The sequence below is a fragment of the Aureobasidium pullulans genome, assembly GCF_000721785.1.
Source record: "Aureobasidium pullulans EXF-150 unplaced genomic scaffold scaffold_10, whole genome shotgun sequence".
Taxonomy (NCBI): domain Eukaryota; kingdom Fungi; phylum Ascomycota; class Dothideomycetes; order Dothideales; family Saccotheciaceae; genus Aureobasidium; species Aureobasidium pullulans.
This window is the reverse complement of record NW_021941030.1, coordinates 380897-395650: the sequence shown is the minus strand read 5'-3', so window position 1 is coordinate 395650 and position 14754 is coordinate 380897. Positions and strand designations below refer to the sequence as shown.

Sequence of the window (14754 nt, the reverse complement as noted above, 5' to 3'; positions counted from 1 at the left end):
TGTGGTGATGGTTAGCGACAGGTAGTCGTGGAACAACAGTCACTTCTATGGACCATACCATGCGCGCGAGGGGTATCGAGACAGAAGATGAGTTGAGACACACTTACAAGATGGACCAAATCAATCACGTGCTGCCATGCATCTGTCTCAACTCCTCTTTTGTCTCTATAACGCCTATATGCCTTGGCTGTGTCATCAAGAACAAGACTTTTCATACAAATACATTGTCGGCCAATCACACTATGTTGTTCTATAACCAGATCTCAAATTTGAGCACGTGGAAGTGAAAATAGCCGATTCTACTCAATGAGTTAGTTTCGGTAGCAGCCTCTTATCAGAGCATGAGATTCTCTTCGCCGACCTTCTGCTAGTCTCGCAACCTTGAAAGAATCATCAACTATCGGCGAGATGTCATCCTTTTTCTCGTCGCTCCCACTGGAGTTGAAACTGAATATCGCCGAACACGCATCACCAGGAGGCGCGGCTCTTCTCGCCCTCACGACCACAGACCTGTACTACAGTCCTAAGTTCAGTCGAGTATGGAGACCATATCAAGATACAAAAGCCTTCCACAGAGAACTGCTGAGTGTTTTGGCAAAGGACGTTCCAAGTCTTACTTATTGCGACTACTGCTGTCGATTCCATCCGCGAAGGAGTACACACAAGATCTGCATGGACCCATTCAGACATTCTTCTTGTCCCGGTAAGACCAGTGGAATGTGGCTGCACTATTTCCCCTGGCATTTCCATATCCAGTTCGAGGATGTGTATAAAGTCATGAGTCGACATCGCTGGGGGCCACAGCATGGAGAAGCTTTGGACTCGTTGACTGTACATACGGGTTGGCGGCCACTGCACATGCGCGTCGGGATTGGTTTGCAAAAACTTGATGTCACGCCTCTGATCATCGACGACTCGCTCGTACTCGAAACGACACAAAGGATATGGCACGATGGTCAACAAAAGCACATGCTTCGAACCAACCTTGCACGCCATCCATTCAGATGCTGTCAACATTGGAATGATGGTTGTCACTCGCCAACACAGGTTCCCTCCAACGCTTTCAGTGACTTCGTCGAGACCGAGATAATGCAGAAAAACCCACATCCATCTGCTCGTCGTACTCGATATCCGCAAAGATGTACCCGCTGTTTGACCGAATACACATTCAGTGCGTGGAACCACGGCGAGCGTGGTATCGAGATAGCAATGCAAACATGGTCCAACTTGGGACCTTGCGAAGAAAGAACCAGCATAGAATGGTCGATTGCAGCAAGCAATAGCAGCAACAACAACAACAACAACGATAGAGACAGGCGCCTGATTTTCGTCGCGCAAAGGCCCAGATACGTTAGTACTCTGACCAAGAACTATCTTACCAAAGAATGCGACACCGAGATGTATCAGCCGATACTGGGAGATGCTAGCAGGGAGTATGAGGCTTTGGTAACAAAGGGATGGGATCCTGTACAGCTCCAGAAACTACTGCCATTGTCTTGGCCATCCGTCGCAAAGATTAGACAACAAGTTCTGAGATCAATGAGTGGGCAATGGGCGGCGACTTGATGGTATGGTCTGTAACGTTTCGAATCCAAGACACACCCCAACTTGTGGATGAGCTCAGGTACTCGTGAGTACCAAAATCGTATGAGCGCAGTACCGGATAATTTATTCATAACTTTTCCTTATGCTTTGAGCTTTCCACTAGGACAACTGCCGAGAGCTGTAGATTCGATAAGACAGAACATAGCTCAAGCAGAGGGAATTATTTGAGATACGTTCACGATACTTAATAGTGAAATTCTGTAGACATCTTCCAAAGCACGACTGCACTGCCAACCCGTCTAGTCTTGAGGCGGCTGGAAAAGCCTATGTTCAGCATGGCGCGGGCGATCATTGCCTGCCAAAAGGTATGCCTCATTCATGTGAGGACAGAGACAAGTCTTCCATCGAGCACCACAGATATAGCAGAATTGTGCGCCACATCGACACCTAGACGATTGTCAGTTTTGTCACTCAGAGTCAAAGGGTGTGTGATACTTACGTGATATGATTACATCCAATCGTGAGGGCGACCACACGGTGGCACTTCGTGTTGTAGCAGCGCTGCCAGCCCTCCTTCTCGGCCATATCGAGTAAACTCTGCGTGTCTTCGTCTTTGGGACAATCACCACGGTGAGCTTTTTCTTTGCAGATTGTGCATGTACGCTTGCCGCAGTCAGAGCATGTTGCAACGTCGTTCTCGATGCTGCTTTCGGGTATGAACGTGTTGCACTTCAAGCCATGGCAATACGTTCTCTTCGTGGGCTCAGTGTCGTACTCGATCTTCTTCTTTTCGTATCTAGCAACGAGCTTGTCGTCGAGCAGTTTCCTCACGTTGTCCAGCGAGATCTCTATATCGCAGCATTTGGGTGGATAGAGCGATTCGTCTCCGATCGTGTACTCGAAGAAGTTTGCCAAGCATTCGAAACAGAAGAAGTGGCGGTCGCAAGGTGCTTTGAAGCTTTGGTGTCTGGTGAACCTGGAGTCGCAACCCGTACAGGTCAGAAGTGCTGCGTCGGCTTCGTGATGGAGGTTAGAGAGAGCCAGGGCGAGTTTGTAGTCACAGTCGAGTTGCCACAGCCACTTGATCGCAAATTGGTGGTCAGCGATGTCGGTTTCAACGATACTCAGCTCTTGGAGTTGGAGCTCAAGCGCGAAGCTAAGTGCCTCATCGTCCCTTGCAACCTCCCCGATATCCTCGCGTTGCAAGCGAATGATGAGGCCGGTTAGACCCACGTTTTCTGACTTGTAGAAAGAGTTCATATTGGTGCGTGGGATGAGAGAATGGTATGGAGAAGAAAGAATACGCTCATCGACCAGGGCACGGGTAGACATCTTATATCGCGTCCACATTAGCAAACGTCCTGCACACAAAGACAATGAGAACCGACCTTGAATCAACACTCGATCTGAGACTTCGAACAAAGGTCGTGTCTAAGACGACATGGTTGTTGCCCAGCCTCGAATTGAAACATATCTCAAAGGGATCGCGAATGTCCGGTGTCTATTTAGAAGCAAACGAGTAGCCGCACAGTATGCCGAGACGGCAGACGCAACGAGCGTGCTTGGTCGTGCCTTCCCTACCTTGACCGGAGATTACATTCATATTCCTGCTTTAATGTCGAAGGAAGAAACGCTTGTCGCATGCGGTACAACCAGCCTTGTGCCAATGTTTTGTGTCGAGCGTACCTTGTCGTAAGGTGGAGTCTTGAAGTCATACGGTGAGATCTGTGGCTACTGACTGGCTGACGCGAAACACGACTGAGGTGATAGGCAGTGGAACTATACGTGCACCAAATCAATACAGGTCTTTCTCTTTGCCTGTTGCTTGGTGTAAGGTTGAGAAGCTTCTGGCTCTGAAGCCTCATGACCACCAACCTCTCGCATCCCGGACAGGAGGAACTTCACGCTCCTCTGCTTGCTTCACCAAGGCGCGACAATGACTCTCACGCGAACTCACCCACACAAGCACCGGTATACGACCGCTGAATCTCCACGTCCCTTGCGCCCTGCGCGCCTTCCGAAGCTCCAACAGGCCCGATCACGGTATGGGTCGTAGTCCAGCAAAATGGAAAGCATGGGTCGCCCCTAAGTCCAAACTCGAGCTGTTTGGTGAGAGAGCGTTCCTTAGCGGGATGATGACGGCCGACCCCGCTGCTCGACTTCCTTGCCCCGCCAAAGACCGAGCCTCGGGAGCGTGAGTATAAAGGTAGAGCTGCTCTCTCTTTGACAAAGTCTAGAGATCATTGAGAGGACTGAGTGAACAATACCAAAATGTCGCAAACTATGAAAGCGGTCGTGTTCAAGGGACCTCACAAAGTGGTGATTGAAGATCGTATGCCTTGTGCTCCAAGAATCTCTTTGTTAAAGCTCACTAACGTTGCAAAGGTCCGGTTCCTAAGATCCAGGAAGATGGAGATATCATTGTCAAGGTGGAATACACAGCTCTTTGCGGCAGGTGAGTGACTGCTGATCATTACTATTGAATCTACTCAACTAACCACTCCTCAGTGAATTGCACGTCTTCCGTGGCCACCAGGCTTCAGAGACCGACTTCATCATGGGCCACGAATTCACCGGCAGAATCACAGAAGTTGGCAAGTCCGTAACCACATTCAAGAAGGGCGACTTGGTAGTCTCCCCCTTCACCACATCCTGCGGCGAATGCTTCTACTGCAAACACGGTTTCTCTTCCCGCTGCGAGAAATCATTGCTCTTCGGTTGCCCTAAACTGGATGGCGGTCAAGCCGAATACGTCCGCATTCCCACCGCAGAAGGCACCATTATGAAAGCACCCGAAGGCGTCGAAGAACAAGCCCTCGTCCTCATGGCCGACATCTTCCCCACCGGCATGTTCGCCGCCAAAAACGGATTCAAGGAATTGAGCAAAGAGGAAGCCGAGGAAAGTACCGTTGTGCTGCTCGGTCTGGGTCCCGTTGGTCTATGTGCTCTGGTCAACATTCTGGACTACAAGCCCAAGAATCTTCTCGCCGTTGACAGTGTGGACAGCAGATTGAAGCAAGCCAAAGACCTCGGAGCAGAGACTTGGAATTTCATGTCCGATAGAGAGGGTTTGGAGAAGAGAGTCAAGGTACTTACTAATGGCAGAGGTGCCGATGTCGTTATCGAAGTCGTGGGTCTGTCGCCTGCACTCAAACTCGGTTACGACCTTCTCAGACCTTGGGGTATTATTTCCAGTGTCGGTGTACACAATGCAGAGGTAAGCAGTTGAGTTGAGGCTTTGACTTTTGATGGCTTTACTGACATATTCTTAGATCCCATGGACGGGCAACCAGGCTTACAACAAGAACCTTCGTGTACAGATGGGTCGTTGCCCCGTCCGTTCGATCTTCGCAGAGGCACTGGAGAAGCTCAAGCAAAAGCAGCACTTGCTTGGATTCATGTTTGAGAAGGTCATGCCGCTCTCAGAGGCTCTCGAAGGCTATGATCTCTTCGACAAGATGAAGGTGCAGAAGGTTGTGTTTGAGCCTAGCAAGTAAGCAAGGGTAGTGGCCGGTGTTTGGGAGATACTTCTTGGATGAATTGGAAGGCTCGATAGCTTTGGCAATTGGCTGCCTGTGTGTATAGTTAGTTTTGGCGGATCATCAGCGAAGTGGCAGGGTGACAACTAATCGTGTGTTCCATTTGTTTTGTTAAATTGTTAAATTGTTATTCGAGCCGAGCAATAACAAGTACTGGCAGCAAAGAGCTCCTATCGTTTTGAGCAGCAAGCAAATTCCACCCAATCCCTAACACCGTACCAGACAAGCAAGCAAAACAGCAATCCATAACAGCTCCTAGCTTTGACACCGCAACTCCTTGCATTGTTCTCATAAATCCCATCCATAGTAAAACGCCTCGTTGACCTTCGTAAAGTGACGAAGTGCCATGCTCAGTTGACGTTGCAGAGCAGTTCTGCTTCCAGAATGTATTTGCCCTCCTTGTACTTTTCAGCAGGCTCGTACGCCTTGTCGTACTTCCACCCGACCGTCTCTTTGCATTGTCTGCAGCTGATGTCTCGTACGACATGTCTTCCAGTAGTCATGTTGCGCTCGCCAGCCTCGCCTTGGTTGATGTTTACGACGTTGTTAAAGAGGAAAGCCTTTCCATGCTGGCCACGGAAGTTCTGCAAACGTAAGCTTGGTGGAACCCAAAACGTATTGCACTCGCGAGGACGTACTCTGCTCACTATGTCATCGTGGTCGGCAAGATGAGTCTTGCATGACTTGCAGCCGTAGATGCGCTTGCAGTTGAGGTAAACGTTGTATGCCAGGCCCATGTTGCTATCAGCTGGGCGGCTGCGTGATTTGAACCGTATCTTGGGCGAACGGGAAGAGGCTTCTCGGGGTGGGTTTAGGTCTCGAGCGGACAGGCAGATTCGTCGTTCAAGATGTGGGAATACGGTGGAACGACGGTATTGAAGATGAGAATGGCACGTATATATGCACAAGTAAGCCCTTCGGGTAAAGGTACAAGTCGTGATTCCTCAGTGGTTTTGCTGGGCGAGCAGAGTGCTACGATGGGTGGGAAGAGTCTGGCCAGGACCCTTGGTTGTGGAGAGCGGCGGTAGACGGAGTTTAGAAAGTGGCAACAAACGGACGAGACGGGCGGTGAGGAGGGGTATGGCAGTGTTTTGACGTTTGACGGTGGTCCTGAATAGCTCGCTGAGATGTGGTAGGAAACACAGTACGAGCTTCAGATGAGACGAAGGCTATCAAGGCCAGTCGTTGCAGAAGGCGGGGCAGCGAGACAAGGTCGGAGCAGTCGTGATCAAATCACGTGTAGACGTCAGAAACACCCTCGTGGGTGGAAACCAGGTTGCCCAAAGAGGCAGGCACAGGACAGACTTGATTCTCAAATGCGATGTGAATCAATCATGTGTCTCTGAAAAGGCAACAGCAAATGTGTGATGGACAGGAGGCTCTCTACCCTGCATGCTTTCGTTAACGATATCGGGAGAAGGAGCGACCCCCGGCGGGCGGCGGCTTGATCAGCCCTGCGCGGCCGAGACACAGCCGTCTCATTCCCGCCCTGACGTCCACGTTGGTGACGCTTTCTCTTTGTTGTACACTTCGCAAGACTGCTCTTGCTGTCGCAACACTTGTCTACAGCCATCGCCACCGTCTCATCTTGCACACCTACAAGTCTCTGGAAATTCTACTCGCTCTGCGACCGCTGTCAAAGTCGCTTTCTCGATCCCATTCTTCCAGGCGCATCCAACGTGACCAATCTCTCTTTCCATCATGGCCTCGGAAACGATCAACTTTGGCCAGATATTCGCTGTTGCCGTCGTTGGCTTCCTCCTATATCGCTGGTTCTCCGGTCCTGCCTTACCTTCGTCAACATCCTCGGGCCGGAATGGTGGACGTCAAGTCAACCCTGAGCACGTCGAAGCGGTAGCACAGATGTACCCTCAACTGGACAGACGAGCAATCATATGGGATTTGCACCGAAACGGAGGCAGTGTCCAAGCGACTGTCGAGAGACTGCTTGGCGGAAGAAGCCTAGAGACAGTAAGTTCAAGTCCCTCGCTTGCTTGGACCGTCAAAGCTGACAGTAGAATTAGCCTCCTCCCTCTTTCCAGCCTCCGATACCTCGTGCTGCTGCCCCGCCAACTCCCAGCAGACCTGTCGTTGTAAACAAGCCCGCCCCTAATCTCATTGCCCGCTACAATCTATCTTCCCGCCTGGCTCCTCAAGAAAGTACTCAAGAGTCTGAAGCATCTGGCGCAAGCACTGGCACCAAGGGATGGTCCCAGAACAAGACAGAGCGATCTGAGATCCTCAAGCGAAGAAGAGAGGAGATGGTACTTGCTGCGAGGAGAAAGATGCAAGAAAAGGACCAAACCAAGGCTGCATAAAGCACATGGTTTTGGCGCGTCGTGTACATATATACCCGATCTCTTTTTATGAATCAGCTACTACTCCTTCACGACATGGAAAGCTTGCCTTTGACTCTTGTGAGTTGAAATGTTGTGAATTGTTGCTGGAAGGTCGTACTCTGAGTCTTTGATGTGAGGAGCAATCTGATTTCTTGTCATGTACTTGGATTTGATTGTGATGTCCTGGATGCCTACCTGGTCGCGTGAGATAGTTGATCGACGGTTATGTGGCTCAATATAGCTAGCGTCGGATCGGCCCTTCGGCACGACCTGTCCTTCGGAGACGAGGCCAACGCCAGCGATTGTAGACCTTCACAGAGCTGTACTCTAACAAACGCACATCTGTCATTGAACATCAACCTTTGACCCACGCCTTTCTATACCGCCGAAATGAATCGCTCAGGTATGCTGAACCGCCCAGTGCTGGATGCGACGAGCCGCATCTCCTTGTCGCCGAGTATGGGCATATTCTACAATGACTATGCGCGTCTCAGGCCAGACAATCGGAGCGGTTGCGCATGCAGACACAGCCAAAGCAGTACCCATGTATAGTATGAGACTGATGAACTGTTACAGCAAGTGGACAGCAACCACTGCGTCAAATGACGGGCAACGTTTTCCAGACACAACCGAGCGCGACTCGCACCACGCCGCTCGCATCGCAAAGAGGGGGACAGACGGCAAAGCTAGGTGCAGGGAACTCCAGTTGGGCTTTCGGTATGCCCATGGGAACGGCAGGAGCACCTGGACTCAGCAACAGCAGCACGACGCGCACACCTCTTGCCGGTTTTGCTCAAGCCATAGGTGGCTCGGCTTCGCAAGCTCCTCTTGATCTCTCGTACGTCAACCATCCTTTTCTAGCACCCGTATCGTTGCACAATTATATTCGTATCGAGCATGAATCCAGGGAGAGGTATCGAAAGAGGCAGAGGAAGAGGCAGGGGAAGGAAGAGATATATGAGTCTCAACCTCGAAAACGACCATGTCTACAACTCGAACGTGCTCGGCATCAGACCCGATCGCCGCACCACATCGGGCCACTATCTCGGGCAATCTCAGGCTGACAACGACGACAACAGAGACTTCCCCTCGCTCGGCCCGCAACCGCACCAGGCCAACAACGTTGCACAAGCGTGGAACAGCACCGCTCTGCGCACTCCTCAGCAGGCTCCCGCTCAGCAGCGTGCCGTATCTCAGCAACAACAGCAACCACCGCCGCAGCAACAGCAACAGCAGCAGCAGTCGCAGCAACCCACCCAGCCTCAGGTGCAGCAACAGCAACAGCAACAACAGTCGCGTTCTGTGTCTGCACAAACCCACGAGTCGCAACAGCAGGAGGCATCAAGTCTCGAGAGTCAGTACGACGGTCAATCGCCCACATCTGGTCGCGCTGGCAGCGAACAGCCTCAAGACGAATTCCCTCCTCTAAATAACCAGCCTCAGATGCAAATGAATGCCCGTGTCAACGGCTACGGCCACGAGGACGCCGCTTTTGGCTCAGAATCATCACGCCCCACAAGGCCCGCCGCTCCACCAGGCATCGAACACCAATTTGGCTTGCAACAGCCACCCATCGGCCAGTCCAGTACGCCGCAACAGCCGTCTCAGCACTCCAACTTCGCTCCTCAGATGGTCGACGCCCCCATTACCAACCAAGCAGCACCACAGCAGCTGAAGCCTTATGATGAGATGAGTGAAGCCGAGAAGTGGGGTCTGCCAGGCCTTCTGGCCAAGATTCGCAGTAATGATGCTGGTTCCGCCTTCACTATGGGTGTTGACATCAACTCGCTCGGTCTTGATCTTGACAGGTGAGGGTTCCTGTGCATCTAAATAAATGCTTGTGCCATGCTAATCCATGTCATCACAGCCCGGAGCCATTGTTCGCTACCTTCTCGACACCCTTTGCCGACAACAGATCGCGGCCCGTCATCCCTGAGTTCACGTTGCCCGGCGGCTACACAGTCACCAACGTTCCATCACTAGCTTCCCGCATGCCCGCCTTTTCGGACGAAACACTTTTCTTCGTCTTTTACCAAAACCCTAGAGATGTTGTTCAGGAACTGGCAGCCGGCGAGCTGTACAGCCGCGACTGGCGCTGGCACAAGGAGTTGCAGCAGTGGATGATGAAGGATGCACAGATGGCGGCACCGCTCCGTGTCAGTGAACGCAGCGAACGCGGTGTCTACATCTTCTTCGACGCTAACAACTGGAGACGCGAACGCAGAGAGTTTGTACTCAACTACGATCATCTGGACCAGAGACATGGCGCCACCCAGCCCCAGGCTGCACTTTAGGGAAGTGTTCTGGCCGCCGCCTCAACTTCCGAAGCTCGTTCTTCTGACATCAATGCTCGCGCCTCCTCCAACTCTTACATCCTTCGCCTTGAGAACACTCCTGCCTCGACTCAGCCTCATTCAGCCGTGTCTTCTATGCCTCGTCCTCCTCCAGCCTTGTTGTCCTCACCGTCTATCAACTATGCTCCGTCAAGCACATCGTCAGTCACCGATCTTTACACCTCTTCATCCTACTCGACCCCTACGCATCGTCCTGGCCCTCTTCCTATGTACCCTCCTGGTCTCCGTGCCAGCACCCCAGTTCCTCGCACTCGTGCCCCTAGAACTCCTCATGCTGTAACCAATCCTCCGCGCCCTGCATTACCTACTCCATCGCCTAGGACTTACAAAGGCTATGCGTTTGGCCACCTCGCCATCCCTTACATGCTGGACGAGATGAAGAGAAAGGATGCTGCAAGAAACAGCGATAATGGTCCCACCTACTGATCGTTGTCTCCTCTCACATCGGGCGGAATGGTTTGCTTTTCGCGATTACAGCGGTTCACCGAAAGACTCTTTCGCTAGTCATCACAAATACAGCTCAGCTTCGTAGCTTCAACTTTCATCATGGAGGGAACATCACATGAAATAACAGCCAGACAATCGCTTTTGCACGAGAAACATAGGACGGAAAAGAATACTGGCTAGAGGAGGCATATAACGTTTTCATCAATGATCACCCTAAGTTCACTTCATATTGTTGTTCCCACTCTGGTTGTGGAGTCCCTGATTTTCCATCGGAAGGCACTAGTTTTTGACATGAAGCGACTACGATCAATGGGGTTGTATTGAACAGCTAGCTTCTCTGTAGACATTGCTGGTGTCGTTTTACAGTACTTCTTTCTTGCATTGCGACAAATTTACTCTGATACTTGCTATCATGTAAACCTCACGACAAGGAAGAAGAGCTAGATCTGCTGTATAGGAGGAGATGGTCTGCTGCTCATTCAAGAAAGGTCATCAAAAGCACATTTTCTCCATCTGATCACACAAGTGCAGCCAACGCAGCCATGCAATGTAGTGTAGTATCATTCAGAACTGGATTTCAAAATTGTGGTTGTATTATCAGAGGATTGTTGAATGGGGTTTGTGATAACCTCTCCTGCTACTGTACCACTTTTCTTGTCTTGTTGAATACTTTGATCAAGTTCAAATAGCAGAATTTGTGCTTTTGGGTAAAATGAATGTGTGAGGTGGGTGTTAGAAACTGTGGAGGATCTACGACAGAGCTAGAGGATGCGGACTCGATGTAGTGGATGTCAAATATCGGATGTCTGGGTTGCGTCTCGAGGGATGGGCCGGTCTTACTTCAATGTGGTGGGAGCAATGAGTGCACTTTATAGAAACGTCCCTGACATGCTGATGTTGCAAGGGCTCTCGGCCAAGTCTTCTTTGCTCCAGCAGAAACAGACTAGACTCCATATATGCATGCATCCTCGGGTGACGTTCGAGTGGACAGCTCGTCTGCGTGTGGAAGTCTTGCGGATTGGAAGCAACATCTTCGATCATCGCAGTGGCGCTTCTAGCTCTACCGGTAGGTGTCCGGCCACTTCGTGCATTTTGACGGGAGTGGGAAGCTCATGTCTGCCAGAACTTCCATCATTGACTTCGAGCTCTGGCTTGTAGCCGTGCCATCCATCGGCTTCTTGCACAGCTGTATCTCCATGGTCGAGCTCCGAGATGCCTTGAGCAGCGGTGTTGTCCTTTTCGTCAGTGTCGTGACGTGTTTGCTCCGTAGAGATCTTGACCTTTCGGGTTGATCGCCGCTTGAACCAGATGGTGGCTGCGATGATTGAAACAAGTACCACGACGGCTGCACCGACTATACCGGCAATAGAACCGCCACTGAGGCCGTCGGGCCGATCATCTCCTGCTTTGTAATTGGGTGTATGGATGGCGACGATGTTTTGTTCAACATTGGTCTGAGGAAACAAAGCTTGCGAGACAGAAAAGTTGCGGTGGCCGTAGTCCGCGACAACGTAGGCCTCTTGCAGGAACACTCTACCGAGGGCGAACTGGCTCGAGTTTTGGGCCTGCTTGAGAGGAAAGTATCGCGTTTCGGTATTCACATACGGTTGCGTAATATTGAGATCGAATGCCGAGTATGGAAGCACGATGTCGACAGTACCGTCTGCACTGTTGCTGCCGTTGGCTATTGTGAATGTGAAAATCGGGTTGCGTGAGAGCAACGCGCTATGCGTGTCCTCGTCGAGAAGGTACAGTTCGGCAGTAGCGTTCCAGGTCAGGTTGAAGGCCTTCTCGAATTGCTGACAGACATTGACGGGAAGCCACATCTGTGTGACGGCAGAGTCTAGGAAAATGTCAATCTCAGATGTCAGCAGCGGTGGGCTCCCAAAAGTGTCATAACTGATGGATCGAAGCTTGACAAGAAGATCTCGTGAGAAGTCTGCTCCAAATGGGAAAGAGACATTGTTCGGCGTGAAGCGAGTTGTGTCGTATCCTCCAAGAGTTAGACTGCCCAACACCGGTGGGTTTTTGTACTGCGCGCCAGCTGTGTACGCCCAGGATAGACTGGGTATCAGACTCTGATTTCGAAGTGTACTCAGCAGGCTTGGTTGAGGATCGTCAAGATCCGTGAAGTTGAAAGGATACGGGCTGAGACCGAGAGTTCCAAGCCAAAAGTCATTGGTGCCAAAGCCAGCTATCACTTGTCCTTGTACAGTCGGTAGACCAGAACCTGTCAAGCCTAGATTTATTGTGTCGAAGCCATAGTATGCATTACCCGTGAGGCCGAGATAGCCTTCCACAAAGATGTTCAAGGAGTAAAGCCCTTCACCAAATAGACGTCGAGTGGACCAAGAAGATGATTCGTTCCGATGAAACAGATATCCACGTTCGTTGTTGCAATTTGTCAAGTTCGGATTGGCGACAGTGCAGCCTTCGTCGATGACGACCCAGGTGCTGCTTCCTGCGCTTGCCGAAGTCGAAGGAAGAAGCCGAACTGTTTGTCCTCCGACTTCAACGTGGAAAGTCGACCATCTTCCGTCAGGTCCATCCATCCCTGCAGAGTCGTCAGTCACGCCGCGAAAGGTTCTGAGATATACTTACCAGTAAGTGCTAGGTGGTATACTCAGCGGGGCGACTGAGTCGTTTCTAGCCTGCGATCGCACAACTACGCTGAAAGTCGTGATGGCGAAAAGCACGAGTGTGCGCATCCTCGAAGCAAAAAGCATGATGAACGTATTAGCAGCAGACGACCCGTTATTGAGTGCCTGAACGAACAGCGATAACCTGTTTACATTTAACTTGTGTGTTCAGAACATGCAGTCAAGCCGGGCGAAACGACTGGCCAAGATCGCATGGAATCTACAAAATATGCCTGCGGCCGCCCGTCTTGAGCGACATGAGGCTTGCAGACTGCTTACTCCAAACTCAGCATCTTCCTCGACTGACTGTATTCAGAGGCATCAGACGCGCGTAGCGATTATACCCTTTAGATGAGGCTGTGCCTGCTAGGTTTGTATCCAGCCTTGTCGGGTCAGCTGTGAATGCAGGCAGGAGGGTTGTTGGTTGTAGACAACCTTTGTACAGTAAGTCTATTGGTCTGTGTCTGCAACTTCTTGTGAAACCACACAAAGGACTGGCCAGCGCGTAATAGGAACGATGGGTCTCAGTCAGTGCGCTCGGACTACCCACAATCACCTATTACCGACATAGCATAAGCTCTCCATCGTATGAACCTTGCCAATGTTTCCGGTTCTATAAGGCCTCTGGCAGCTGCATCCGCCAACTTTGCTCAGATCTACCGTTGATTCCCGTTACCGACAATGAAGCAACAACTGTCACTCGTTACTGCCATTCTGAACTTGTTCTGGGTAGGCGCGTCAGCTGCAGTTTTCGAAAGCTACTGTATGTATCGCTGTCTTCAAACAGGAGGTCATAGACTGAGCGTCATTAGATCCAAACGCGACTACAAGCTTCTTCTCCTCTACAACAGGCCCATGGCTCGGTGTCAATAGCTACACATGGAGTCGATACATCTGGCCCACAACAGTCGGAACGATCGAGGTTATCATAAACACGGATACCAACAAGACGTTTACCACGACCAGAATGAATACCGGGTATTCTGCCAATGGCAGCCTTGCGATCCTCACACGAACGGATACAAATCTTGCTGGAACAGTCACGGGTATTGGGCAGGATCCTTATGGAGCCAAGATCACAGCGTATGCATGCCGCATAACTTCGGACCACTCACAATGATCATGACTAACCCAGACGACAGAGCATACCCAACACCGGTCTTAGCTCCAGCAACAGACTTCACTTGGGCTGCGATGCTTCCATCGGTATATCGCGGCTCTTCCTGCTGCTTTTTGCAAAGCACAAAATCCCTCACACCTTCTCACACACCTTTCGCATCGCCTACCGGTGCTACAGATACTGCCGATCCTTCAGGCTGGCTCTATACTCTGGTTGGTGTTTTGTTCAGCGATCCCGAGACCACTCTTCCATCAAATAACTTCTCGGCCATGTGGACCGGACAGTCGTTTGGATTCCCTTATTCCGGCTGTCCGTACACAATGTGTGATGATTTCACTCCAAGTGCCGCGGGTGCAACCGCTGTACAGAGTCAGGCTTATTTGTTCGCGGTTAGGATCATCACGACTTCTGGCGTCGACCTTTTGTCTCTAGCTAGTGGCATTCCTACATCATCTCCTTCTGTAACCTCTGGTGTTGAAGCCGATCCGACCAGTGCGGCCCCTACCAGCAACCCCGAAACCTCCTCGCTTCCAAGCTTTTCTTTGTTCATGCAGACTAGCTTGCCTCAATCCAGCACTGCAAATGCTCATCAGACTGTGTCGATGGCAGTAGAAACAGCCACGCTTATAACAAAGTCTACGGTGGACATGTCGTTGCCTCCGGGGATATTTGGGAGCCAAGTCGAGACAAAGCCATCAACATACGTGATCACCGAATCTGCTACCGGTGCAGCAACTACTGTTTCCGGGTCCGTGATCAGTCTTGGGAACG

The 14754-nt window shown here is 51.1% G+C and overlaps 7 protein-coding genes across 7 annotated transcripts; 4 read left to right on the top strand and 3 right to left on the bottom strand.

Moving 5' to 3' along the window:
* Window positions 1–311: 311 nt before the first annotated feature.
* M438DRAFT_24123 (uncharacterized protein) lies at window positions 312–1748 on the top strand. Its single transcript, XM_029899541.1, has one exon. It carries the CDS (start codon window positions 409–411, stop codon window positions 1564–1566), a length of 1158 nt encoding a protein of 385 aa, XP_029760056.1. The 5' UTR covers window positions 312–408; the 3' UTR covers window positions 1567–1748.
* Window positions 1749–1844: 96 nt separating this feature from the next.
* M438DRAFT_274183 (uncharacterized protein) lies at window positions 1845–2877 on the bottom strand (the record flags this gene model as incomplete). Its single annotated transcript, XM_029900693.1, has 2 exons — window positions 1845–1992; window positions 2045–2877. The coding sequence occupies 2 exons, from the start codon at window positions 2875–2877 to the stop codon at window positions 1845–1847; spliced, it is 981 nt and encodes a 326-aa protein (XP_029760055.1).
* Window positions 2878–3828: 951 nt separating this feature from the next.
* Window positions 3829–5296, top strand: M438DRAFT_297654 (alcohol dehydrogenase; the record flags this gene model as incomplete). The annotated part of the gene is made up of 4 exons (XM_029901962.1): window positions 3829–3877; window positions 3931–4000; window positions 4054–4762; window positions 4818–5296. 4 exons carry the CDS (start codon window positions 3829–3831, stop codon window positions 5040–5042), a joined length of 1053 nt encoding a protein of 350 aa, XP_029760054.1. The 3' UTR covers window positions 5043–5296.
* A 64-nt stretch (window positions 5297–5360) lies between these two features.
* Window positions 5361–5864, bottom strand: M438DRAFT_345959 (yippee-like protein). The gene is made up of 2 exons (XM_029905563.1): window positions 5723–5864; window positions 5361–5668 (listed from the first exon to the last, which is right to left on the bottom strand). Exons 1-2 carry the CDS (start codon window positions 5819–5821, stop codon window positions 5435–5437), a joined length of 333 nt encoding a protein of 110 aa, XP_029760053.1. The 5' UTR covers window positions 5822–5864; the 3' UTR covers window positions 5361–5434.
* Window positions 5865–6577: 713 nt separating this feature from the next.
* M438DRAFT_345956 (AMFR protein-like protein) lies at window positions 6578–7473 on the top strand. Its single transcript, XM_029905562.1, has 2 exons — window positions 6578–7055; window positions 7109–7473. Exons 1-2 carry the CDS (start codon window positions 6786–6788, stop codon window positions 7400–7402), a joined length of 564 nt encoding a protein of 187 aa, XP_029760052.1. The 5' UTR covers window positions 6578–6785; the 3' UTR covers window positions 7403–7473.
* A 340-nt stretch (window positions 7474–7813) lies between these two features.
* M438DRAFT_335595 (uncharacterized protein) lies at window positions 7814–10203 on the top strand (the record flags this gene model as incomplete). Its single annotated transcript, XM_029903818.1, has 5 exons — window positions 7814–7826; window positions 8000–8261; window positions 8320–9231; window positions 9291–9650; window positions 9723–10203. 5 exons carry the CDS (start codon window positions 7814–7816, stop codon window positions 10201–10203), a joined length of 2028 nt encoding a protein of 675 aa, XP_029760051.1.
* Window positions 10204–11261: 1058 nt separating this feature from the next.
* M438DRAFT_405987 (acid protease) lies at window positions 11262–12776 on the bottom strand (the record flags this gene model as incomplete). Its single annotated transcript, XM_029909813.1, has 1 exon — window positions 11262–12776. One exon carries the CDS (start codon window positions 12774–12776, stop codon window positions 11262–11264), a length of 1515 nt encoding a protein of 504 aa, XP_029760050.1.
* Window positions 12777–14754: the final 1978 nt, after the last annotated feature.